The sequence below is a fragment of the Phaenicophaeus curvirostris genome, chromosome 12, assembly GCF_032191515.1.
Source record: "Phaenicophaeus curvirostris isolate KB17595 chromosome 12, BPBGC_Pcur_1.0, whole genome shotgun sequence".
NCBI lineage: Eukaryota > Metazoa > Chordata > Aves > Cuculiformes > Cuculidae > Phaenicophaeus > Phaenicophaeus curvirostris.
In genome coordinates, this window is record NC_091403.1 from 17,562,185 (window position 1) to 17,587,611 (window position 25,427).

At 46.1% G+C, this 25,427-nt stretch overlaps 1 protein-coding gene and 1 long non-coding RNA gene across 2 annotated transcripts in view; both read left to right on the forward strand.

The window, feature by feature from the left end:
- LOC138725746 (uncharacterized) overlaps positions 1-19,300 on the forward strand; it is a 60,042-nt gene extending 40,742 nt beyond the window's left edge. The window contains exons 2-3 of the long non-coding RNA XR_011338295.1: positions 1,824-1,935; positions 19,126-19,300. This is a non-coding gene — a long non-coding RNA (uncharacterized lncRNA). The remainder of the gene's footprint in view (positions 1-1,823; positions 1,936-19,125) is intronic.
- A 5,024-nt stretch (positions 19,301-24,324) lies between these two features.
- The window catches only part of UBE2Q2 (ubiquitin conjugating enzyme E2 Q2), a 50,390-nt gene continuing 49,287 nt past the window's right edge, over positions 24,325-25,427 (forward strand). Inside the window, exon 1 of the mRNA XM_069866920.1 lies at positions 24,325-24,643. Within this exon, the coding sequence (XP_069723021.1) occupies positions 24,464-24,643 (180 nt within the window). The 5' untranslated portion in view covers positions 24,325-24,463. The remainder of the gene's footprint in view (positions 24,644-25,427) is intronic.

A 25,427-nucleotide genomic window follows, 5' to 3' on the forward strand; every position in this document is an offset into this window, starting at 1 on the left:
CTGTAGAAGGTTTTGTGTGCTAATACAATGTTACACCTGTAGTTGGGATATAATTCTTTGCTTAGTGTTGCTTTTGTGATGCTGCTCCTTAGTCTGTATCAGCTGTTAGTTGAATGAAGATTTTCTGCATTATGAATGTATGGTACAAGAATGATGTATTCATTTTCGTGTTTCTTCAAGGCAGCACCTCTAGGAGAAATCAGAAACCTTGTGTTCTTAGAGTGGGCCCGTGGCACGACTGTCGCCCTGTTGCTTTTTTGTGTCAGGCTGACTCTGGGAGACAGGCTAGGGGCAGAGTTAGCCTTTGCCCTTGTACCTAAATATCTGTAATGTCAGCACGTTTCTGCCTCTGTCCCTCGAAGCAGGGTGTCTCCAGAATGTGCTTTGGACCTGGGATCTTCTCAAGCCTCTCCCTGGACACAGCTGCAAAAGTGGCTGCAGGTGCAAGGAAAGAAGTAATGTAGTCCAAGCATGGCTGGGCCTTTCAACTGGTCTTTGCTTCTAGACTTGAATCTAGCTTGGTTGCTGTGAGAAGCAGAATACTAGGGCCAGAGGGGTATTTAGTCCAGCTCTGTATGGTTGGACCCAGCATGTCCTCAGCTAGAAGGTAAGAAATTAATGAGTTTGCAAATGTAACTCTCTGATCTCTAAGGCTGTCCCTCACAAAAAGGGCTGGGATACATCATCAGGTCAGTGTCACACAGCATAATCTCCTGTTGCTTGGACAGTACCTGCTCTGTGGGTGAACGTGAGGCTGCAGTTCTGCGTGTGGCAGTCTGGCAACTTGAGGGAACACCAAATAAATGTTTAAAGTGAAAAAGAGCTGAACCATTGCCAAGAAGTTATAAAGCTGGGGAAGCTACCTGAGACCAGGGAGGAGGCTGTACAAAAAGAGCACTAAGTGAGAGATTCTTCTGGACAAGATCCGTGCTCCAAGCCATATGTAACTGCAGTGAACCGGGACGTGTTAAATGATTGATAGGAGATGCAAACTGTCTCCAAGCAGCACAGAGACCCTCGAGACTGGTAAATAATGAATGCAATTCTTCTGCTGTTAGTGGTATGACTCATTGCTTGCACTCTGTTTTAACCACCTGCTGTAGGGGCCAGAGGAGGACTGGGAAGTCTCTTAGACCTGGGTTGCAAGAAAAAAAAACAGCTAGGTTTTGAGCTCTCTCTGCTGCCTGGTCATTCCTTACCCATCTAGATTAAGAAGATATCAACATCAATTACTGACAGAGGTAGCTGAGGCAAGGACAAATTCTGTCCTGTGTTGTTTGGCAGTGGAGCACCTGGATCCGTAAATTATTTGTCTTCCTTGGCTCTCCTAGAAACCAGGGAAGCAGAAAAGTCAGAGCGGACACGAAGCTCTCTGACCTGTCTCTCGGAGCTTCTGCCAGCAGGCACCAAGGACTTCCCCGTGCACAAAAGCCCAGGGAAGTGCTCTGATAGAGCCCTTCTGTCAAGGGAAAGCCTCATAAATCACGGACTCGGATGCCCAGCTGCTATGTTTGGATCTTCATTAAAGCACCTGGGCTTTTCCTGGCCTGCCTAAGGCTTGCTGCCCAACTGTCTTCTCTGTCCCAGGGCCAATCTTAAATTCAAGGCTGACTTTCTTTTCTGGTGACTAGTCCCTGCCTGCCCAGAGTTGTTAGTAATCAACTGTCTGCATGAGATGGGGGATATATTTGTATCTGCCTGGTTTGGGATCAGACTCTCGTTCATATTTCTTAATCTTGACCACCGCAGCCTATGTGAGGGGTTTTTTTAGTGTTTTTCTAGAAGTGCTGTTCTCTGTTGCCCTATTTTCCTTTTTGATCCAGAAACTATTGAAGAAGCAGAAGCTTGCTAGTAGGAATGCCACCACTTGGCACCAATATCCTGCCTGTTTTCACATCCCAAACTGCTCCATATTTATAGCCACCCCTCATCACAGTAAGTCTTTTACTCTAACATGTATCCACTTAACCAAAGGCATTGATAAGTTATCTCCCTGTTTAATTCTTCTTTCTTCTGCAAGATGTGTTCCCTCCTTTATTTTTAAGGAGTTGAAAACAAAAATCCTTTGAGGTCATTAGGAAACTGGATCATTCCCTAGGTCAGCCTCCAGTATTAGATCATTTTAGTGACTACGCTGCCTGTCCTTCATCCACAATAGCATGTGTTACATGGTAGTTATCAGCCTTTTCTGAAGAGAATTCAACATCTGTAATGTGCTCTCTCATTTGCTTTTAGACATTCAGATAAACAAACTTTCTGCTCATGAATTCTGCCCTTGACACGTCCCTCTGGCAGGGCTTCTTGGTCCTCACCAGCCTAATGCTGTAGGCAGCCTTGCAGCATCGCTGAGCTCTGCTTTCACGTTTTCTATGGTACGGCAGTTGTGTCTGGAAACCACACCTGTGATCCTGAATGGATTTATTGTAAGAAGCAGCCCTTGTTCTGTAGAGCTGGCAATCTCAGTGAGATGGGCGACAGATGAGAATGAAAGAGAGGCACCAGCAGACTGTGTGACTTGCTTGGCCTCATATGTCTGGGGCAAGGTCTCACGTGCAGGGTCTGTGACAGAGCTGGGAAGACGATCCAGCTGTCTGGGCCCCTGTCTTTCTGGCATTTCTTCTAGACCAGACAGTCTCCTGAAGTATTAGGTAGTCAGACCTTACAAATAGTCTAACAGTGCAGTGGGGCTGTAAATCGAAACAGTGCAAACATTTGTCAGCTTGTGAAAAGATCAAGAGTAAGTGTATAATCTATAGAGCCTTTGTGTCTTAACTGAGATTACTCGGAGTTTATACTGGCTTCTTTCGAGGGTAGCAGTGATTGAGAAACTGTGGAAATACCAGCAGTGATGCATATACTTCTGTGGAGAACAAGATCATTCCCAGAGGGAGTGGTTTCTGGGAAGGCAGCATTAAAGTTCCAGAAAGATGAAATAGCCTGTCTGGAGGTCAGCTATGCTGCTCTGGTTAATTGATAAGTTCGCAGCAAGAATGTTCTTTGACCAAAGCAGGAAACATTCCGATCATCCTTTTCTTTAGGTTCCCAACTCTTTGCCCAGCTATGCAGGGCAAGAGCAGGAGTGAACAAGCACAGCTCAGAGAGCCAAAATCCACAAAAAGATGAAACAGCTTTGTTTAGAAATGAGAATCTGAGGAGGTTTCTATTTCTATTGCCTTTCCTTTTGCCCAGTTTACACAGGGGGCTCAAAGTGTTTGTTTTACAAGAGTTTGTATAATATCAAATGTATGCTTCATATAGTGTTATTAATATTCATCTGGTTTCCTAACCCCTAGAGACAGGCTTTGAGATTGTCAGCTGAAAAGATTCATTTACAGAATAACTCCTTCACAATATTGACTAAGACCTAGCCAGCACCTGGTAAGGAATTGTGAGTTAAACTGCTAGTGTGGTTTTTCCTTTGTTGTTAGTATGATAGAGGAAAGGCTACTGTGGTAAGGAAACCAAAGTAAGTTGACCAGAAAGAACTACTATATTGCTTTAAAGGCAGTTTTTCTGGATATTTAACAATGTTCTTTTAGTGCACTAAGAAACAATTCCCATCTTAAATCTAGTCAAAAGGCATGTTGTTACTATCCCATCGATTTGGCATGCTGTAAATGATCATGATCCAGGCATGATCAAAGGCTGTGATAAAGGCACTTGGCACAAGACAGCTCTAGATTTAAGATGATGTTACCTTGATGCTGCAGTAGGAGGGGGATGAGCCCAGTGCAAACGGCAAGAGTGCACTCTTGTGGTGAAGAGATGCTGTACAGGGAATAGGTGGTGGTGAAATTACCTTCTGTTTGTCAGGAAATTAAATGCTTTTACCCTCAAAAAAAAGCTGAGAAGGTGATCAGCTGTACTAGAGAACTTTCAGTGCGGCATCAGAACATTGTATTAGTTCACAGGTCACTGGAACTTGTGTTCGCTCAGCTGAAGGGGTTTTCTGAGCTTCTTGGAGACAGGTGCTATCTAGCATGCCTTGGTGTTTGCTCCTCTTGTAAGATATTCATAGCTGCCTCCCAGCCAGCTGTTTCTCTGTATGACTTACAGGAGGGGAGCTGTCGAAGGGCAAAGATCAGCGGTGACATAGCCAGCTGTCCCCGTGAGGCATGCTGCACGCTTTGGTGAGCCTCGTGAACCACGAAACTCTGTCCCTGCTGCCTTTTCTATGCAGGCGGTAGAACAACCCCACAGCTGAAGCTATGCAGGATTGTCTCTCACCCCTGCCTTTCAATACTCTCAAGGTTTATCAGGGAGACTGCCTGGAGAAGGTGGCATGGGAAATGGCTCATGGCCAACTCTCCTATCAAGCATTAAAGTTAACCACTGAGCAGCAAAATCAGATCCAAGGAGAGAAAAAAACCTCATGACTAAGAACTGGCCAAGAAGAACCACAGGTTGATTGTGGTGAGCCGCTGAGAGACTGAGCCTGTGTTTTAAAAGTGCTTAGGTGCCTCAGATGGAGTTTTAAGCCTCCCTAGAGAACCTACCCAGAGGCTGTTTTCGGTCTTTCTTCTTGGCCCTCGTTCCTCCTCTGCAGCTCACAGCTGATCATGTGCTTTCTTCTCCCACAGGTTACCTACTGTGTGTTCAGAGAGGTTCTTTAACTGTTTGCTAGTGTGTGATAGAGAAGACTTTAGTGTGAGTCTTCCGTCTCAACTCTGTCATTAGGGGCCCTGTGCTATAAACACACCTCTGGTGCAAGCGTTTCCCTGCAGAGGAAAACAGGGACACTTGGGACTGTTTATGTAAAGTAGGACTGCCAAAACCCATTTGAAATGGTACGGAGTTTGGTCGTTGGTAGGATATTTTCCAAACCTTTTTTACTATATTATGCAAAAGAAGCAATAGGCCATCAGCAGCTAAATCACTACTATAAAAGGTTAATATCAAACCAATGTGAAGAGCACTGCAGCAGTCTGCCAAGCAGTTGCCTTGGTTATGAATGTGACAGATGGATCCCAGGTACCAAGGCCATCATGTGATGTACAGAGGAAAATAGTCTGTAACACTGCCTTCCTTGTCATATAATCTCCGTCTGGAGATACGTCATTCTGCCTAGCTTTCCAGAGACCCAACCCCACCACTAAAGTTAGGGCAGGACTGCCCAGGACGTGAGATTAGAAAGCATCCTCTCAAAGTGTCAGATGGGTTGAGAATGATCCAATGCCACCAGTGCAGAGGAGGGAGCTTCCAGAGGTTGTTGGACTTGTTCCTCCATGGAGCTGAGCACTCTTCCACCTGTGTGGCCTTGGTGTTCATGTGGACAGCCAAGTGGTAGTGAGTTCAAGAGTCTGGGCTGTGACTGGCACTGAGGCCATTTGGATCTCCTTGGAGAGGGCCCAGAAGGAGTAGAAGCGCCACTGGAGGCTGAGTAACTAACTGGAGGTTAGTTATTGAGGTAGTATGAAATATCCCAGTTTAACAGCTAATGTGGAGCATTCCTATAAAGCCCTTCTTATTTTGAGCATTTAATATATTAGCATATATAAGATAGGGGTGGATTTGAACAGTTCCTAGGAGTCCTTGTTGAAAATTGGTTGGAAAAAGTGGAATAATTGGAATACAAAATGGGGGAATAAATCATGGATAATTGAGTGTCACTGCTTCTCCAAACTGTGTGTGAGTTTTTCCCCTGTCAAAATGTGGCAGTTTAATCAGATGGAATAGATTAGATTTGGAACATTAATGTGAACAGATTTTCCTTTTACACCATCAATTTGTAACCATTGCCAGTGGATCTGCGCTGGAAGCTGTACATCAAACTGTGTCCTGTGTTGCACTTAGATGGCAAAACTCATCACCACATCTCTGTGTGACTGTCATACAGAATTAATTCCTTGGTCCATGTAAGCCTGAGCCAAAGCAAATATTGGCAAACAGATGAAGGCATTATGAACTTCAGGAAAAGGGAAAGACAAAAGACTTCTAGATGCTTTTCCAGAATATAAAGCATCTTGTAGATTTTAAAGTACAGTGAAATTATGAGGGATATTTAATCGCACACTGAAAATACCATGTGATTTTCACAAGGTGTTGAACAAGAAAATTGTTGTGATTTAAATTAATAAAGCATTTGTCTTGAAATAGTACTCTTTGCTTGAACTTTGAAGTTCAGCTTAGTTCAAGATATATTACCTGAAGTAACACATCAGCTTGGTAGGAGAAGGAAAGAATCATGGCAACTCAGAGGGAATTATATTCTGAAGTCCAGATTTTTTTGTCTCCTCTGGATAAATCCTGATCCATAGTAGCTGCAATGATTTAATAAGGATGCTCCAGGTTTACCTGATGGCCGCTGACTTCTTCTGCGGAGATACCTACCAAGAGTGTAGTGTTTGCACAGCCTTCTGAGAACCAACCATGATGTCTTAAGGACATTAGGAATTATTTTCTATCCTCCTTCCCCAAAAGATTTTCAGATGTTATTTCCTTTTTGTACTTATGTTTTACAGATTTTTCAGAACGTGTCCAATTCCCAGAGCAAACTGGCTTTGGAGAGCAAAAATATCCTGTTAATTTACCAGCTAAATCCACTCACCGCCTGTGTCTCCCATTGCACGGGCACCTTCCCTGCTTTCCAGTCCAGCTTCAGCTCCTTGGGAGCTCCTGAGGGGCTGGAAGACAGGTCCCACAGTGGCTGGCTCGGATTTCCTTTGAAAACTGTTCCTCTTACGCCATCTTCTGGTTAGCGCTGTGGGACTGACTATACCTGGGCCTGAGAGCTGCTCCTCCTCCTCACCCTCCCCTGGTCTGCTGCCCACAGGAGGGCAAATCAAGATGTTAAGATGTCCTTGATGGGTGAAGGCATTACCAAGCTCTTTCCTTTTTCTTCCTGTTGCTTTCCCCTGGGTTGTGATGAAGTTTCCTGGGTGGAAAACTGGTTGGCTGGCCGGGCCCAGAGAGTGGTGGGAAATGGTGTGAAATCCAGCTGGAGGCCAGTGACAAGTGGGGTTCCCCAGGGCTCAGGGCTGGGTCCAGCCCTGTTCAATGTCTTTATCAATGACCTGGATGAAGGCATCGAGGGCACCCTTAGCAAGTTTGCAGATGACACTAAGCTGGGTGGAAGTGTCGATCTGCTGGAGGGTCGGGAGGCTCTGCAAAGGGATCTGAACAGGCTGGACCGCTGGGCAGAGTCCAATGCCATGAGGTTTAACAAGGCCAAGTGCTGGGTCCTGCACTTGGGTCACAACAACCCTGTGCAGCTACAGACTAGGAGAAGTCTGTCTAGAAAGCTGCCTGGAGGAGAGGGACCTGGGGGTGTTGGTTGACAGCGACTGAACATGAGCCAGCAGGGGCCCAGGTGGCCAAGAAGGCCAATGGCATTTTGGCTTGGATCAGAAACGGTGTGACCAGCAGGTCCAGGGAGGTTATTCTCTCTCTGTACTCGGCACTGGTGAGACCGCTCCTCGAATCCTGTGTTCAGTTCTGGGCCCCTCACCACAAGAAGGATGTTGAGGCTCTGGAACGAGTCCAGAGAAGAGCAACGAAGCTGGTGAGGGGGCTGGAGAACAGGCCTTATGAGGAACGGCTGAGAGAGCTGGGGTTGTTTAGCCTGGAGAAGAGGCTGAGGGGAGACCTCATTGCTCTCTATAACTATCTGAAAGGAGGTTGTCGAGAGGAGGGAGCTGGCCTCTTCTCCCAAGTGACAGGGGACAGGACAAGAGGGAACGGCCTCAAGCTCCACCAGGGGAGATTTAGGCTGGACATTAGGAAAAAATTTTTCATGGTAAGGGTGATTGGGCACTGGAACAGGCTGCCCAGGGAGGGGGTTGAGTCACCTTCCCTGGAGGTGTTTAAGGCACGGGTGGACAAGGTGCTAAGAGGCATGGTTTAGTGTTTGATAGGAATGGTTGGACTCGATGATCCAGTGGGTCTCTTCCAACCTGGTTATTTTATGATTCTATGATTCTATCATTCTATGAAGAGCAAATGTGCGATGCAGATGGCACTTGCTTATGAGTAAGTGTGTTTGAAGCAAGCTGTTTGTATTAAACATCGAGTCTACTCACAGACATAAAAGTCACAGAAAATACTACGAGCTCCATCCTCATCTAGACGGATGCTCTCCATGTGCTGGATAGTCTTCCTTGAGGCAGGCTTTTCTGTAAATGGCGATGAATATTATCACTGAAATGTTTAATGGGGTAATTTCTCCTCTCAAGTGCTATGTAGCTTCCTGTAACTCAGCTTTTTGATGCAGCCTGTTGAATTAGATGGATGTCCAGTGCAGCGTCCTGCACTGCTGGGAGAGAAAGGCTGAAAGTAGGTGGTCTCTTTGGATGGGTGCAGATCTTATTTTTGGGGACTGAGGAGCAGTGAGCCTACAACTGGTTAAACCAACAAAAATCAAGCTGAAGGTCTATAAGTAGTAGAGCTAAGTAAGAATTACTGGGAGAAAAAACAACCCAAAAGTTCTAAGTTTCTTGTCTTGATAACTGCATGAGGTTTTTTCTGTCCTAAAAAAAGGTTACCCAGTTTTGTGTTTCTAAAAATGTAAGTAAGTGCTAAGCAGAAGGGACGTTGATCGCTGACTTCTTATGCACATTAATCAATGTATCTATGCATCATTGAATGAGTAGAGATGAAATTGTGTTTCCTCAGCTGATTTCAAATTTGCCCCCGACAGTCATAGTTTGAGAACCTGCGCTCTTAAGTTTTATTGCAGACTATCTTGTACAGCTAAACAGGGATGGTAAATTGGAAATTTAATCACTTTTTTAAAAAGTTAGAGGAGTTCTTGGTACTACACAGCTTCCCAGCTGCTTTAGGTGGATTTAACCACATTTTCCTTTATTTTTTTAAAGTTTTCCTTTTCTTTGTTGTGTGTGAAAAACCCACAAACAACAGGGGAAACTGATTGACAGTCTCGGAGAAAGAGGGAAACTGCAAAATGCTGCCAGGCACACAGAGCAAACTAACTGAAACAACAGGGATCAAGTAATTCTTTTTAGGCAATGCATGTTGTAATAGGAGCCAAAAAGATTCTGACACGTGTGAGTTTTGAAACAGAAGACGCTATCCCCATCACAGATGAGGTTTGGCTCCTTGAGGAAAGGTTGAGTTTAAAAACCGCTTCTCACTTCACCATGACTGATATGGTCCACTGGAAATTTCAAAACATCGGAGAGTGATGCAGCCTCCACAAAGTATTTATTTGGAAGATGTAGCTATCTGGCTCACTTCCCTGGATGGGGCTGTTCTTCAACTGAAGAGTTCTACAATTGAAGCAATGTAGTGGCCCTTGTGCTTCTCATGGACTACAAAGCCTTTGTAACCAACCGCCAAAGAGATTTAAAACCAAAAATAAAAAAGGAACAAACGCCCCCCACCCCGGTGCTGAGCACCTGTTATAGCTACAGAGTCTTTTTGAACTGTACCAGGACCAACAGGAATGGCCAAGTGCCAAGGTGGCCAGAGCCACCAACCAGGTGGAGCCAGCCCAAAAAGCTCAGTGCTGGAGCCCTGTCGCCAGCTGCCCCCTGCAGCTGTACCTGGCAGTAAGGAGCTGCTGCTGAGTCCCTGCAGGAGCACTCTGGCTCCAGGGTCCAGGTCTGGGTTGTCCTCCTTATCTGAAGGCAGAAGAGACATTGGGCTTGAGTTACAGCTCTGCAGTTTATAAATTCTGTTATGCAGGTTCCATCTTGGTATCCTGGTGGAAAGAACCCAGCTTCAGGATACGTGTTCTTAGCTAAATCCCATCTGAGCTGTCTCAGCTGCAAAAAAAAAACAAATTAGAAAGTCAGACAGATGGGAACTCCAAAGGGATTCTGACAACTTATGTAAAACTATGCATCCTCCTACCACTGCTGCCCAGTCTTTGAGGCACAATTCAAGATGAACTTATTAGAGGTTTGTGTTTCAGTGTGGGAAATGCAGAGTTGCCTTTTTGCATTTCTAGTGGCAATATCAGCAGCTGATGGCAATGGACAGGTGAACAAGGCAGAAAGCTGTGTTTAGGTCAAGAAGAATTCACTCCCTAGCCCCCATAATAGGTTATAAGTATGTGATGACTAATTTTAAATGTGAAAATATCTCTCTGTAGCTCCTCTAATGCTTATACAGCAGCCAGCATTATTGCTTGGTGTATGGCTGCCTGGAGTGAACTTTCAGAGGAGACACAGCAGTTGCACTTTGCGCTGTGAAGTTCTCATGTAACGCTGCAGGCATCAGGCAGGAGTGATTGCTTTTGCACGGGCATCTGCAGCTGCTAGAAAAACTGTGTCTCCAGAATGCAGCAAATGCATGGAATCAAAGTGTTGGATTCAAAAAGGAGATTTGTGCATGAGTAAGTATGAAGTTAAAACATTTGTCTCATAGAAGGTTAACAAAGCTTTTAAAAGGCTTTGCAGTTTTAGTTGGGGTTTTTCATTGCAACCATGAACAAAAGCTCTACCTGCCTGCCCCAAGAAGTGCATGCAGGCTTACTGTCCTGATTTCAACTGGGATAGAATCAAGTTTCTTCTAGACAGCTGTACTTCTAGGTGACTGCAGGATTTTAAGTGAGGTGTGGGAATAGAGTTGATAGTGTTTTGGTGTGTGGTTAGGCAGTGTTTAGTTTCTGGTGTGAGAGAGATGCAGTTTATGAGGATGCCGAGGACTTTCCTCTTTTTTCTGTGTTTCACAAGTGAGCAGGTGTATAAACTGGGAGGAGTGGATCCAGGGCAGATGACCCAAATGGTCCAACAGAAGTATCCCACACCACAAGGTCACACTCAGTATACAATGGGAAGCTTTCTAGGGACTCACTCTCTTCATCTTCAGACTCTACCTTTGGTGGTCCCTTGCTGTTGTGAACAAGCTTTTTAGGATAAAATATGTGTTTAGATAAAAGGGTGACTTCACAGAGTTTGATGCTAAGGTCACATTATGACTTACTACATGGAGGAAACATACAGAGGGAAAATCGTGTGCATACAGTCATGTGTTCTGGGAATGTTTCTAATCTCTCCCAGACAGTGGCACAGGAACCTGATGGCTGTAAACAAGAGCTCAGTTCACTGCTGCCCTGGGAGCTGCACAGTAGTTTGCACGTGCAGCAGAATGAGGGGTGGCAATGCCGCTGAAAATAAACAGGGAGACTAGAGACCCAGGTTGTGTTAAATGGTGGCCTGCAGCTCAGCATGGTAGCAAAAAAGGCCCTTTTGATCATATCACCAAGGCTGTTCTGGGAGATGCTGAGCTGTCTTTGGCTACCCTTCTCCCATCCCTCACCATACGTTGTGCTCTGCCGATGTAACTGCACGTGTAGTCACGCCCTAACCTAGTTCTGTCAGAATGATGCAGGTTAGGTTAAGTATTTTTTATATGGGAAAAGTAGCCTCAAGGCCAGGTTCCCTCGCTTAACTCCTATTACAATAATAGCATGCGACAGTCTTATTATGTTCTACTCGGCTGTGTGTGATCAGCTCCTGATTGGACTTAATGTCTCTGTAAATAAAAGAAACACAGGACAAAAAGCATGAGATTTTATAAGCAAATGGTCCCTTCAAAATCTGGCTGGTTCCTGGAAGAGTTAACTCATTTAGAAACCTTTTAGTGGCCCATATTGATTACATGGATGTGTTCAGAGCAGCTGTGGATATTGCAGTAACAATGAACTGAGGCAGTTTATCAGCGCATCAGTTATTTTACTGGGATAAAAAAGAGCTTTAATTGGACTAATGATGATGGACTCAATCTTATGTTGAAGCTATCTGGCCGTCACAAAATTATCTCTCAGTAAGCTCATCTGTTTTGCAGAGAAGAAACTCATAATCTCATAGGATGGAAGCTGTGCTGGCTATTTATAGTCACTGATTTTATTTATGAAGAATATCATGACTTCACAAGAGCCGTGGCACTAATCTCACTGGTGAAGCATTTGTCCTAATTGAGAGGAAGCTGTTTGCTACAAAGCCAGCCATGGACTTCAAAGGGCCATTGCACGAATTTGCCATGCTGGCTCTCATTTGCCTGAAAAAACAGCAGGTGAATCCATGCGTCCCAGATGCCGAGCAGCCTGAGAGCCAGGCTGCTGTCTGAAAAGGAGACAGTGAGACAGAGGAGGCAATATTCCTACCCAGAACGGCTGCGAGTGGCTGAGACGAAGCCAGGCAACAGCACGGGGCAGCGGAGAACACGCTGCAGCCAGCCAGCTGCTGGAGGGCTGGAGGGGTGGGTTTGATAGTTCTCAGTTAAAAAGCAGGCTGCTGTTATTATACCAAGGTCAGTGGGAGAGTTTACTACTTCTTGGTATTTCCTACTCTGTTCCAGACTAGCTGGCCCAGGGTAGCTCTTAGTACTGTGTGTTTGCTTTTGGCACCTGCTCCCAAGGAATGGAAATGCCTTTGTGGTTATGTTCGTAGAGATCACTCAGGACCATGGAGCTAGATAGAGGACATCTCCAAGAGGTCAAACATGCTTGCAACTGAGCCAAATGGAGAATCTGTTAATTGGAAAGCAAGGGTGGAGTGGAGCTTCTACAGCCTTCAGGGCTGAGAGGAGCAACACCCGGCAGAGATCACTGCTGGGTAGGAGGAGGGTGATTGTGGAAGTGAAACCTGCTCGTACTAGAGCTTTGTTAGCAACTTCACAACAGGATGTGAAGCCAGGCCTGTAGGACAGGTCGTGGGTGCAGGGAACAGTGCCAGAGCTGCGAGGGCTCTGAAGAAGGAGTGTGGGCTCACACCACCTTCGCTGCCACTCTCTCTATCTGGCTCTTGGTGTCTTGCACTGCAGCTGTAGGATCCCTCAGCCATCAGCAAGCACCTGGGCTGCAGCCACACCTCAAAGGATAGGGCAGCCCTGAGTCTGAATTTACTTTTTCTCTTTGAAATCTACAGAAATAGAGAGTGGAGCAGTGTCCTTTGCTTGTTTTCAGCCTGGTCTGCTGAAGCCTGTCCTTTCTGGTTGTGGGCTCAGTGATTCCACAATGACAAGCAGATTTATATGTGAGGTAATTACAGGATAAACTAGGACCATGTCAGTTGAAAAGGCCAGATCTAATAATGGTCCTTTAAATCATAATCCTTCATGTAATATCACACTTTAGTTGTCATAGAAACCATGGCATCTCTAAGACTCGCAGCTCTTGATCCAGGAAAACAGTTGAGCAGTTGCTTTTAATATAAAGTACATGCTTAAATCCCAATTATTTCTATGGCACTGCTTGTGTGCCTGGAGCAAAACATGCACTTTAAGTTTTTCCTAGATTAGAGTAATGTGGCCCACTAAAACCCTCTGACTGCTTTAGTTAAGCCAAAACATCAAAAATGCCAGTACAGGAATGGTCTAAAGAGGGTCCAAACAGAAGTTTTTTTTAGAGAATGTGTTGAAAAGTGAATACTTCATTAGATTGCGTCACTGTCTCTGCTTCTGCAAGCTGAAAAATTCTTAGAATAATGCTTTTCATAATTCCTTCCATTACCTGGGACACTGGACATCTTTTAATTCTGTTGATTGTACGAAGTGAATAATTTATTTATAACTTCGAAAATGTAGAAGTTTGATTATAATTTTAGTCTAACACAAGCATTCATACTTCCAAATTAAATAACTATTCTAATATAGTTGCTCGTATGGTAATTTGTATTTAGATTCTGGACTAAAAATTGCTGTTTTCATTTTAAGGTACCTTTTAGGCTTGATTTAAGGAAGAATTTCTTCACCATGAGAGTGATGAAACACTGGCCCAAATTGCCCAGGGAAGTTGTGGCTGCCCCATCCCTGGAGGTGTTCAAGGCCAGGTTGGATGGGGCTCTGAGCCCCTGATCCAGTGGGAGGTGTCGCGCCCATGGCGGGGAGGTTGGAACTGGATGATCTTTAAGGTCCCTTCCAACCCTAACGATTCTATGATTCTATGATTTTAGCACTCAAAGTAGCTGAAAAAAAAGCACGAAAATATCCTTACATCTCTGTGAAAACAAACAAAAACTGGAGACAAATTAAGAAAACCCTACATATATTTTAGTTCAAACATTGGCAGGATTTAAAATATCTTTTAGTTGGGTCCATGGTTTATGGTTCTTTGAGTAGGTGCCAATGTTGTACATTCAACTCCTATTATTGCAAATAAATTTCAAAGATAACGTATAATATTTTACTCATTTACCTTAAATGTAGTCTTTTGTTCCCAAGATCATACTACAAACAAAATACTCAGGGGACCTCTCTTCGGTGACTGAATGTTGCCCTTCAGACAGGGCCTTGGTTAAAGCTCACTGGATGTGGTGGCAGGTTTCCACTGGAGGTCCATGGGCTCTTCATCAGAATTAGACAGGTGGTTCAGTCTATGTATTCCTGGTTTATAATTCATGTTTGTTGGCTCCATGAGTTCTGTGGAGTTGTTGCTATTGCTCTGGCTGGCCAATCTCAGTACCAAAAGAACAAGAAGCATGAATTCAGCAACACCAGGTCCATTAAAAGTTAATCCTTTGACAAATTCTAGCAATTGATAACTGGACTGACCCACAGCTGTTACAGCCATTCAAGAAAGTTCCATGTTCACATCCAGTCTGTTTATGTGCTGAGGAGACCTGTTGTACAGGTCTTCAATAGATGAACATGGTGCTAACTCCATAGTAAGTTTAGTGCATTTATGATGCTTTCTGCCAGCAGAAAACCGATAAGATTCTGAAGGCATAAGCTTTTATGGAAAAGAAAGCAGAAGTTAATAAATGTGGCTGAGTCATGATTCACTTCGAATTCAATGAATGCTGGTGGACAAATCTTCCTGCTGTTTACTGAGCTCCACCAGCTGGTAAATTCCCTGTGTGTTTCTAAAAGCTCTTCTTGTAAAAAGTTAGAATTTTGTGAATGGAAAAAGGCTTTGAAGCTGTTCTGGGCTGTCTCCTTGCCTGGAGAGGAAGGTGGAAGCCTTCATACAACTGCAAAGACAAATCAGTGAGTGTGCTGTTGATTTTGCTCATTCTGGAGTACTCTGACAAAGAAGCAGAATCTCATCTGTAAAAACATTTTATAAAGTAGCGTGATTAATGTGAAGAATGAATAAGAATTTATGGTGAGCTGTATTTGCTTACAAGGCAAACAGCCACACAGAGGGATCGTTTCCCAGGTTAGTTGCTTGAATTAATATTACCCTATAAATTTAATTAATCTAAGCCCAGATCAGCTATCTAGAATCTGAGAATGAGACAGGGAAAAGGGACAATATATCACTTTTCTCTCTTATACTCTTAGGGTTCAGGTTCAGTTTTGACACAGCTCATCTGAGTCTACGAACTCGCACCATTTCAGTGCGCTCCCTCCAAACCATTGTAGGTGATGGATAAAATAGGGTTGACTGTCCTGAATGCCTGAAAGCAATTTGAGAGCACAAAAAAAAAAGGCATCTCTTCTTTTATCTCCAGGATTGTTAACGTTACAGGGCCTTTTTCCATCTCTCAAGCAGGAACACAAGCTGTTAAAGCCTTCCAGCCCTGGAGAGCCCCTTTGGGAGTAGGTTCTGGGTCCTCCCGCAGCAGAAGGGCTCGGCGCTAGGTGGTGGTGTGTGCTCGCTGGAAAACGCTGCTGGTGCTGTCAGGAGTGCAGCAGGAATTCAAACCGGGTTAGCAGAGTGGCAGGGCTCCGTTCTTTGAAACATGCGGGCCAGAGGAGGTTTCTAACAGTCTCTAATCAACATTGCTTTCCCACAGCTCACCTTATCCAGCTGCCGTGCCACCATGAAACCACACTCTTTTCTCTTGGCCTTCCTATGGTATTTTTTATTTTTCTTTAAAGACTTAGTTTTAAATATTGCTGTTTTCATTTTAAGGTACATGTTAGCACTGAAAGTAGCTGACAAAAGTATGAAAAAATCCTGCCCACCTTGGGCCACCCTTTTGCCCCCTTGGTGTCCACTCTTAGTAGCTCTTCTGCACCACAGCGTCGCTTCCTTAGAGGCTTCTAGAATCATAGAATCATAGAATAACCAGGTTGGAAGAGACCCACCAGATCATCGAGTCCAACCATTCCTGTCAAACACTAAACCATGTCCCTTAGCACCTCGTCCACCCGTGCCTTAAACACCTCCAGGGAAGGTCTTATTTCACAGGAATCTCTTACTTCACAGTGGCAGGAAGCTTTGGGCCAACATGCAGGTTGTGTTTTCTTCTTCCCCGTTTAATTTCATTTTTCTTGCCTAAATCCCCAGCTCCCTCTGTATATCAATGCTAAATAACCCCCTCTTTTAGTGCTTGCAGCCTGCACAAATTGGGAGACAGAATATGAACACAGGGCTTGGCAGCTACCTGTACTATTGGTTATATGGTACAATCGTGTTCTAAGGCAGCGAAGGGATCATAAAGATCCTTTAACTCTTTCCCTACAGCCCTGTACATCTCCTGTCCTTGTGGGAATTTAGTGTTGTCTTGTTTAACTATCCTTTAGTTAAAGTGTTTATACGAAGACTGGTTCTTCAAGCCAGACAAATCTTCCTCAGCCAGGTAGGGGACAAGTTAAGACTCTTGTCTCAAGGAAAAAAAAATACCCCTGGTGAGCTCATTGCCACTCTCTGTGTTCTTGTAGGTGTCACACAGATACCGTGTTGTTCCGAGCTTGCTCTGTGTTGTGCCTGGAGCAAGAGCGAGTGCAAGTCTGATCTAAGATTGGAAGGTGTAAAGGAGGGTCCTATGGACATGGGCTGCATCTGAGCACCTGGTTCTGGTGTTTAGTCCTTTTTAAGTCCCACTTCAGAAGTCTGTCCTTAGACCCCCACACTTTGTTCTGATTTCTGGTCCTGTTCTGCTGTGATCACAATTGCAGTGCTCTAGGTGCAGGTTTGCCTCCTGTGTTCATCAAGGAGCTTTTCTTTCTTTGTGCAGTGATAATGGCAAACGCCACCAAATGTTACATTGACCTTGCTCTTAACTGCTCCTTGAACTTGTTGGGCTGTTTAAATTCAATAGAAACATAGAATGAAATATTTTATTCCACAGATTACCTAAGATACGGTGACTAACTAGAGGACAGAAAGTGTTCCCTCTTTTGGAAACGTTGTTAAAGCCCCATGTCTTACCCTGTCCACAAACCAGAGCTCTTCTGTGTATACATAGACAAAGAGATGGAAACTTATCTATAAAAATGTTTTCTTAAATAGACAGATGAAAGTGAAGAACACAACAGAATAGAATATACCAGGCAGGATAGATTCTGAAACCAGACTCAGCACCTGCTCTGTCTTCCCTAGCCAAAACAAGGAGGGAATGTAGATGGAAATGTAGAGAATCCTGTGGAAAGTAGGAAGTGTGGCGACGTGGGAAAGAACTGGGAAAGGTGTGAGAATATATAGCATTAGACCAAGTCAGACACAGTATGATATAAAAACGTAATCTAAAAGAAACCAGGATTCACCACGTTTGTGGCTTACAAATCAAGGGGTTGAGGTTTTTTACCATTTCTGATTTTTCTGCACCTCTTTGAATTATTTCAGTGTCCTCATTGTTATACAAAATGCCTCTTTGTGTCATCTGATAATTTCATCAGTAACAATCTCTTCTAAATCACTATGAAAGCTTTGAAACTCTTAACGCAGCACCGCCATGATCCATTTTAAACACACCAAGTACCTTTCCTTGCTCAGTAATTTGCACTTTTTATTCCTTGCTCAAAATTCTTAAGCTAGTTCTCAGGCTATATGGATGCTGTTATGTCAAAAGAGATGTGAATTAATGTGACATTCAGACTTTTGTGATTCAGTCTTTCAAATGTTTGTTTAAAGCCTGGTGTATTTGTTCTGCTACTTCCCTTTATTCACTAATGTTGTAAATCTATAGGAGGTTCCCTTCCTTATACTTCAGGGCAAATGTAACTCCTTGTGGGTCTGTTGTCCTTTATCTCTTTTAGTGGCTTTTTGTGTATAGAATGTGTTTCTAGCAGGAAAAGAGTCATATTTACAGAATGGTAACTCCTGGGATCATTCTTTTCTAAGGTTCAATCTTGCATTTGATTCTCTGAGACTGCTGTTTGCTGTGGCTTTTTCTCAGGCAATTCTTGATACTTCAGGTCATATTTATAAAGGAAAAAAAATGGTTTGTCTTGTCTGTCCTTTCAGCCATAAAGATATGGGGGTTAATTTTCCAGCTGTACTTCACTGCTGTTGTTTTTTTCAATTTCTGGCAAACTTGATTTTGCATGTTTGTTATTTAAAGGGTATTGAATGCAGAGTATGTAAAAAAGCTCCATACCAGAGCTTGGTAGATCTTGACTTGTGGTCTGTGGATCCCTGTGACCTCCAAATCAGAGAACGATTGAAAATCACTGATCCAGCTCACCAGTATTTTAATTCCTGACGGTACTGTGTGATCTTGGAAAAGCATAGCCTGTCCTGTTGTGGTGACAGTGAGAGAAAAACTGCTTATAATGAGCACTAGGGAAAAACTTAAGATCTGAGATTAATTGATCCTCATAAAACCTTCAGCATCAGCTTAAGTGGATGTGCCATGCTGCTTCTCCAGGGACGCAGGCCCTGAGCCTTCTCCCCTCACTCCTCTGCTCCATGTCCCCTGTGAGCATTCTCAGCACAGAGAATGCACAACACCCAAAGTACGGGCTCTGACAGCTCCAGTGGCACTTTGCCTGCTCTCCTCAAGCAAGAAGGGTGTTAGGGTAGGATGAGACATGGCTAGACACAGTGGAGTTATGACTGTTTCTGGCCAACAGTTATGACTGAACTGGCCCCAGGCTCTGGGTGTCTTCTCTCTTCTCAGACAGCTGGGTTCCATTGGTAAACAGCAGAAGCAGGACAAATCCCAGCCCTGACACCAGCTCATCATATAACTTTGATAAAGTCCCTTCCTGGTCTGTGTCAGAAATTGTTTGCTGAGTTACTGCAATGCTAGACTACGGTTGGGTCCCAAGACCATCTACCCACCTGGTTCTGCAAAAGCACAACTGCCTAAAACGTATGTGACTTCCCGGTGTATAAAATGAGGCTGCGTGCTGTGCCTGTTGCGGTGTGACGCTGGTAGGGTTAGCGTTTGTGAAGCACTTCAGATGTTCTGTTGAGGGTTTGAACAGGCAGGGTACTGTCACAGGCACCACTTTGTTCCCCAAAATCTAAACTCAGCTACAAAAAGTAATGAGTAACTGAGAAGCCCCAGGTGGTAGGTTGCTGTGATGCGTTTGATTTGTGCTTTCCAGGCTAAGTGACATGGTGATGTCTGGCTGTGTTTGCCCAATCTAAAACAATAACTCAGATCTGCCCAGCTCATCTCAGTGCCTGCCAACTCAGATGCCCTGTGCTGGTATTTTAAATATAGACAAACTTAACTATTTCACTGCCTATCAAAATAAGAAGAAAGGAAGAGGATGAAGGAGCTGTGTTCAGCTGTGAATAAGATTGCACCGCAGCACTGTGAGTACTGGACTTGGGGATCTGCCCATCTCCCTGACCCGCCTTCCAGCCAGAAATGTAATTAGTAGAACTGAGCCTGGCATCTGACCTCTGCTCCTGTCCATCCCTTTTAAGCTTCTGTGATGGCCAGGGAAGATAAGCTTGCTGAACCCTATAAGGCTTATGAATCTGTAGACCTCAAGGAAGGGATGCAAGTCCTAGGGAGTCCAGGAAAGGTGTGTTATCATGCTCTGAACATTGCTGTATGCAGCAACCTCTTCCCTTCCCGGCTGGGTTTGGAAAAATCATGCCACGTTTTTCTTTTTATTTTAGCTTATTCAGTTATTTTATGAAATGGCATGCCTCAGATACGGCTGCGTGGTTCCTTATTGCTTTCAGAGATATGCTTTTCACCTGTGTTTAAGCAGCTATGTGAGCCATAAAGGAGAACACTAGGCATATTCCCTCACTGTGCCTTTTAAAGCATGTACAAGCAGTTTGGTTTCTGATGTGTTTGTACAGTGGATTCTAACCCCCATCTGCAACGTTGCAAGTCTGTGATTAACATGGCTTTGCTTCGCTGTGGCTAATAAATTAATTCCCACAACTTTCATATGGAACAAAACCATATCATTAACCTTGCTTTGCAGACTCTATTCAGCTTTTGACTGTTCTGAAATACACACTGTTCAGTAATGTATGTAAGTATACCAGAAATACAAATCTACAAGCAGCAATGAAATCTTCACCAAACGTTTATTACTGTTTCCTGTACAAGATTGCAAACACTTTTAAGTGGCTGAACAAAAACACCCTAAAGAAGGGACCCATTTGACTCTGTTCTGACAGCTACAGGGATAGACTTGGAAAAACTGTGGGAACTACTCTCTGACCATCCTGGGGAAAGCCATGCTACTGTGGGGTTTTTTAATTATTATTTTCTCTAATGCTAAATTCAGGGCCACAGTGTCACTGTCTGTCCCAGGCTCCTCTGAGACAGGTTGGTTTTGAAATGCCCTTCCTTAACTGTTAAAGCCTGTAAAAGTAAAATAGGTATTTGAGGGACTAAGCCATCTCATGTGCTCTGCATGCCGTGCTTCCTGAAACTGCACTGTCCAGCCATTTCATCAGCTTTTATGCATTGCTGTATGGTTGTTCTAAAATGCTTTGAAAGTGACTTCAGTATTGAAGGGATAGTTTTGATGCTGAGAGCTCAGAAGCTGATGTGAAAGCCTGGCTTCGATAAGCAAGATAGCTTGGATTGTATCCTGGAAAAGCAGGAAGCTCTTGAACGCTTTTGCCTTTGCTCAAGGTTTCAGGCAAGGTTCCTGCCTTATCCATCTCTCTATAGTTAGCAAGTATTGTCTTTTCTAGACTCAGGCTCTGCTGCTACCTGGGAAATAGTTTGTTCTACCACAGGACCAGCTATTATCAAACTGCATCATCCATCACTAAAACCAATTTACACTTCCTCCCATCTCATTAACTTTATCCTTTTCTTTCTCCTTCTGCTGCAGTTTAGGGTTACAAAAGATCTGGGCCTTCCTTATTTCTAAAATGGCAGTTCCTTCTTCAGTGCCTGCCATTTCTCTCAGGAAAGTGACACCAGGATTAAACAGAAAGACCCTTTCTAAGGGCTAGGCTGTAAATGAGAGAAATGAGGTCAGAAAACAAAACCATAAACCATTCTCAGAGAAACAAATCAATCCTCAGCTAGGCATAAACACTCAATTCAATGTACAGGAGCTTCACTCAGGGGTAAAGTGGGAAATGCAACAGACCTGGAAAAGGCATTCACAGGAAGAAAAGGACTAATACAAAGTGAAATTCATCTGTGCTCTGGGACACCCTTTCTTTAAGCCCCAAAGGACTCCTGCTTTGCCAGTTCTACCCAAGAAAGCCATGAGGAATCTGCTGTTTGTTTTTTTCTGAGTCTCCATTAAGGATCCTCACAAAACTTAATCTATTTAAATGAAAGAGAGGGAAAAGAAACAGAGAAGGTTATGAAGGTATATTATCTCCATAACAGAGGTTTGGCCAAAGCTCAGATCCCTGGAAGAAGAAATCTAGCTGTATGACAGATGGAGAGAGGTTACTATGATGCTGAAGGTGAACGTGCAGGAAGAAAGATAGAAAAAAGTGGTACTTACAGGCATTATAGATCAAGGGAACTTGAGAGCATCTGCAATTACCAGGATCTGATAGAGTGCTCCTGAGGATCTTTACTAGGATTAAATTCTTCTAGTTCTTCCCTTTTGTGCATTCATTTTGGTCTTTGGAGACTCAGGATTTCCTGAGTCATCCTGTGACCAATGTGAGATTCATGTCAAAGCCCCCCGGCAAGTCCCTGGAGGAGGAAACAGGAATGAGTCAGACACGAGGAACAACTCTTTACACCTCTGAAGCAGCCTCTGTGTTCCAGAGAGCAAGGAAGCCCCAACACGTTCTTAAGGTCTTATCACATGTACGCACCTCTCTGCTGCATGGCTGCCAAAAACAATGAGGTGTCACAATCAATTGGAGAGGCAGAGGAGAGGGAGGGCAGATGAGAAGACAAGGAGGATGGAAGGCAGAGAGGCAGTGACAGAGTCGGTTCTGGTAAGGTGTGACAAAAGGTGTGGTTTGAACTTGCTGAGCTGACCCACCTGTCTGCTGCAGTGAGGCGTTCTAGGCCAAAATCCTATTGTATGAGGGAAATAGGGCTGAGTCACCAAATTCATTCTACTTCTGTTTCATGCATCACATCACGTAACGCCTGACAAAGTCTGATTTGTTTAGTTTTGTCTCTGGTGTTCCCATAGAAAGGGTCCTCCAGGCCCTCTCTAACAGGTTGGGTCATAATTTCCCGCTGTTCACTTACAGCTCATTTGCCCTTATACTTAAATCTTCCCTTATCCCTCACAGGTCTTCTCCCTGCCTGTTGATGCACCGACAGACAACAGTCATCTCACTCTGTCTTTGCTTTGCAGGCCTTGCAGTCTGAGCAAACAGACAGCTCAGCCCTTCTAGGAATGCTGAGTTGCACGCACTGTGTAGTAGGAGTCTTCCCAATGACACCTCCAAGAACAGGTCTTCCAACTCTGTGGACTTTCTGGTGCCTTTCATTAAGAGTATTTAACCAGCGTCAACCCTTCGTGGCTTCCTTTGTAGCAAAATGTGTTTGTTGCGGCTCTCTTTGCTGGAAGGATAGGAGATTTCAGGCCCTCAAATCAGTGAGACTTCCATATGGTTGGACTCAGGCATGTGCATAACTTATTCTGGATCAAGATTTGAGTTCTCACCACTTGACAAGATCCAGCTTGTGGTTTGTGAAGTGCCACCAGTTTCTCTGAAATTGAAGATATGTATAAAATATCAACCAAAAAAGAGAGGTGATTCGCTATTCCAGGTTTGTGTGTGTGCATGCGTGTGGTGCATTAATCAAAACCTGGTTGGGAAACAAAAATGATGAACAAAATGCAGAACAAAAATGTTCTGCAACAGTGTGACTTGTATCACAGTGATCTCTTCATGCCCTCTAAGAGCTGATCCTTGCTCTCAAAGAGCTGTCAACTGTCTGTGGGCAAAACCAAGATGGAAAGGGACAAATAGAGGCACAGGGATGATTTTTCCAGTGTCAGAAGTGATAGACATAGAGACAGCAGCATCTCTGATCCCTTGAATGGGGGGCGAGTATCAATTTTACTCAGCTTTCGTGCCTTGTGGTGCTTTTTCTGGGGGTAAAATGTTGAATAAACAAGGACAGAGAAACTGAAGTGCAACCCCAACAATTTTTCTCAGCCTCTATTACTTCTTTTCTGCATGTGAAGACGGCCCTCAGGTTTTATTGAATATTGGAAGTCCCTGCTGGATCCCCTCCGGGAGCACTGGCAGGCCTGCAGGACTCAGGGTGACAAGCGTGCACTCTGTTAGCGCTGTTTCTCGCCAGAAATAAAGTGAGGGCAGTGAGGGCAGAAGGCGCTGGGGGGGCAGCTGCAGGACTGTGCGGCCGTGGAACAGGGGGAGCATAGCTGAGCAGGGGCTGGGGGTTGTGGGGACTCTGAGCAGGGAGATCAGGGGTCTTTGAGGTCGGGGGACTAGGGACTCTGAGCTGGAGGGTCGGGGGTCTCCAAGATTGGGGAGGTGGAGGGCTCTGAGCCGAGGGGGCTGGGAGGCTCCGAGCTGGGAGGAGCAGGGTCTCTGAGGCTCTGAGCCACCGGGGGCAGAGGGGTCTGAGCCAGGAGGGCTCCAAGGTCAGGGAAACCGGGGGTCTCTGAGACTGTGGGCTGGGGGTCTCTGAGATCAGGGAATCACAAGGCTCTGAGCCGAGAGGCCCGGAGAGCTCCAAGCCGGCAGCGGGGCAGGGATGTATGAGGTTTGGGGATTGGAAGACTCCTAGCTTGAGAGATCGGGGGATGCTGAGGTTGTGGGATTGGGGGTCTCTGAGGTCAGGGGGATCTGAGCTGGAAGATTAGGGGTCTTGAAGGTTGGGGGAATGGGGGTTTCTGAGATCAGGGGAATTGGGGGACTTTGAGCTGGAGAAGCGGGGAACTCTGAGCTGGAGAAGCAGGGGGCTCTGAGGTCGAGTGAGCTGGGGGTCTCTGAGCTGGGGGATCAGGGGTCTCGGAGATCAGGGGACTCTAAGTTGGGGGTCAAGGGAGCTGGGGGTCTCTGAGCTGGAGGATCAGGGGTCTCGGAGGTCAGGGGAGCCGGGGGTCTCTGAGCTGGAGGATCAGGGGTCTCGGAGGTCAGGGGAGCCGGGGGTCTTGGAGGTTGAAGGAGCTAGGGGATTCCGAGGCCGTGGGATCGGGGCTCTCGGAGGCCGGGGGTCTCCAAGGTCAGGCGATTGGTCTCCGAGCTGGAGGATCGGAGGTCTCGGAGGTCAGGGGAATGGGGGACTCCGGGTCGGGGTCTCCGTGCCGGAGCTCCCGCCGGGCGGCCTGCGGCCGGTCCCCGCGCCGTCGGGCCCGTGTCCGGGGCGGCCCCGGGGGAGGGGCGGCCGGCGGGGGCGGGGCGGCGCCGGGAGCGGCACGGGAGGCGGCGGCCGCGTCGGCCGAGCGAGGAGCGGGGCAGGCCGGCACAAAGGAGCCGCGGCCGCCGGCTGGGGCCGCCCCCGCCATCCTTCGGGGCCGGCGGCGCGGGCCCGGGCCCGGAGATGAGGCCAGGATGTCGGTGTCAGGGCTCAAGGCCGAGCTGAAGTTCCTCGAGTCCATCTTCGACAAGGACCACGAGCGCTTCCGCATCGTCTCCTGGAAGCTGGACGAGCTGCACTGCCAGTTCGTGCTGCTGCCGCCGGGCTCGGGCCCGCAGCCGCCGCCGCCGCTCACCATCCACTGCAACATCACGGTGCGGGGCCGCGGGTGACTCAGCGCGGACAAAGGGCGGCGGGGGGACCCCTGTCCGGCGGGGCCTGCGGGACCAGCCGCCCGGGGGCTTGTGCTTCTCGCCCTCCGGGACAGGGCACCGAGGGGCTTGTGCTTCTCGCCCTCCTGAAGAGGGGACTGGGAGGCTTATTCTCGCTCTCCGAGAGAAGGGACAGGAAGGTTTCTTCTTCTCGCCCTCCTGGAGAGAGGACAGGAGGCTTCTCGCCCTCCTGGAGAAGGGACCAGGAGGCTTCTCAACCGCTTGGAGGAAGAACGGAGACGCTTCCCATTGCTGCTCTACTGGAGAAGGGACCAGGAGGCTTGTTCTTCTCGCTCTCCTGGAGGGAGGGCAAGAGGTTTTTTTCTTCTCACCCTCCTGAAGAAGGGACAGGGAGGCTTCTTCTGGCCTCTTGGAGAAGAGACCAGGAGGCTTCTTCTCGCCCTCCTGGAGAGGGGGCAGGGAGGCTTTTCCTTCTCACTCTCCTGGAGAAGGCACGGGGACTTTTCCCATTCCTACCTCCATGGAGGGAGGACGGGGACGCTTCCCCTTCCCGCCCTCCTGAAGCGGGAACTGGGAGATGATTTCTTCTTTTCGCCCTCCTGGAGGGAGGACGGGGAGACTTCCCGTTCCTGCCCTTGTGTCCAGTGCCCGGAGTCTCCCGCCGAGCCCTTGTTGAGTTGTACTGGTGGCATTTAAACTTGCTGGGGGGTTCTGAGCAGCCTCGTCGAGTCCAGTGGGCTTATCCCTGCCGTTTGCGTGTGGATGG